General features: G+C 27.7%; 1 protein-coding gene across 1 annotated transcript in view; it reads left to right on the plus strand.

Moving 5' to 3' along the window:
- Window positions 1–648: 648 nt before the first annotated feature.
- LOC126552558 (uncharacterized) overlaps window positions 649–1,984 on the plus strand; it is a 1,581-nt gene continuing 245 nt past the window's right edge. Inside the window, exons 1-2 of the mRNA XM_050207276.1 lie at window positions 649–701; window positions 1,021–1,267. Coding sequence (XP_050063233.1) covers window positions 649–701; window positions 1,021–1,267 — 300 coding nt within the window. The remainder of the gene's footprint in view (window positions 702–1,020; window positions 1,268–1,984) is intronic.

The following is a 1,984-nucleotide window of genomic DNA, read 5'->3' on the forward strand; positions in this document are numbered from 1 at the left end:
GGAAATAGGGAGATCAACAAAAGTTTGAATGACAATACACGGTATTATTAGCATTGAAGAATAAGGTGCTATATTTAGTTTCAAATTAAAACTAATTTGAATTCATCCTCACACTTCGCAAGCCAAAAATGTATTATTATTTCTTTAATATCTCTAGATATAGATAGCATGAGCTAAGAATATCTTATTGTAAAATTAATAAAAAAAAACGAAAAAATAGTTTCAACGTCGGGTTTTTCTGATCACTATTGTCCTGTAAATGTTTATTTTTAACAAAACCGAAAATAAATATGGTAAATTACCAAAATAGAAATATGACTATTATGTGTTATGGACATTTTAGGAATTACTTTATACCGAATACCAATGACAGTCTATGTACTATTTGTTTTATGTGTATCATTGTTCATTGTTCATTAATTGTTCACCATATTGTGTCCATACTGCTTCGATATTTCGTGTAAAGCTTCTTCACGGTTTGATGGCATGTATATTATAGTTATAATAGTTGACATCTTCTATAGACTATAGTATTGTGTCTATTATAAATACGGGTTTTCGATTCATTTATTTTAGTTTAATTTTATTGGGTGTTGTGATATTTTCTTATTAATATTATTCAAAAGTTTAACTACACAAGTTTATACAATGAATCCAGAATTTTCCTACAAATACAATGGCGGAAAAAAAAAGGGTATTCGGTAAGTGTACAATATTATGTTTAGCTTTTAATACCTTCGTTTTACTAATTACATATTGTATTTTATATTAACTTATACATAACAATAAATGTTTTATATTTATTTAGTAGTTTTTTTGATAGCTTAAAATAATAATAATGTATTTATGAGATATTTTTTTAACTAAAGAGGCTAATAATGACAAACAAAAATGATTTTTTATTATATTCTTTAATCTACATAATTTTGAATTCATCAGTATTTTTAGTTTTAATTAGGTAAGGTACCATGCCTAGTGCCTACATAGGTATACAAAATTTTTTTGTATTTATATTTTCAGATATTTGGTATGTCGTGAACGGTATTGTAAAGGAACAGCCAAAAGACTTGCTAATGGCGTTATTGTTAACCAAATACCACATACCCATGAGCCTAATAATATTGAAACAGAACGGCTGGAATTAAAAAAAGAGTTTAGGTTAAAATTGATTCAAAGAGCAGTTGAAGAAACTACGAAACTTCGAATCATCTACGATGAAGAATGTTTAAGGTATTATAATATTTTACGTTTAGAACCAAACAGCTGTGTATTGTTAAATAGATTTATGGGTATACGCATCTAAAACTAGTTAAATATGTATACCTTAAAAAATGTTCTCGCTTCCCTAATCTTAACGCTTATAATAATACTATTTATTTTAATAATCTAATAATAATAATAACGCCTACAATACTATTAGACAATCTTTTATTACAAACACTTACTCTTCACGTGTATATGTATCAACGCAGGGCCGGCTCAAACAAAAATACATTTTTCCGCCCCTTAAATAATAATATTATCACTGTATGCAAATGCCGCCCCGTTAATAAAGTGCCGCTGTAGGCCGATGCCTAGCTCGCCTATACCTTGAGCCGGTTCTGTATCAACGTAAATAACTTTTAACTTGCACACTTTTGAAATTAATTGGTAATTTATTTTTTATAGTTATTTAAATTTATTTACCTTATCCTACAAATATTTCTAAATATTTTAGAATTCTGTTTACAATAATTCTTATGAATAATATTTGTAGTAGGTACAGTTCATAAACCAAACATAATGTATTATTTATTATCATTTCAGATATGATAGAGCTGCTGTACATTATTGTTGGCCAACCGCTGAAACTTCTATGCGTAAAGCTCGTAAAAAAATTATTCCATCATTACCACCTACACTGGATGCATTAAAAGAGTACCTTGAACAACATTTGGATAGATATAAATGTTGTGGTCATTCATTTTATCAAGATTATACTATT

Source organism: Aphis gossypii, chromosome X, assembly GCF_020184175.1.
Source record: "Aphis gossypii isolate Hap1 chromosome X, ASM2018417v2, whole genome shotgun sequence".
Taxonomy (NCBI): Eukaryota; Metazoa; Arthropoda; class Insecta; order Hemiptera; family Aphididae; genus Aphis; species Aphis gossypii.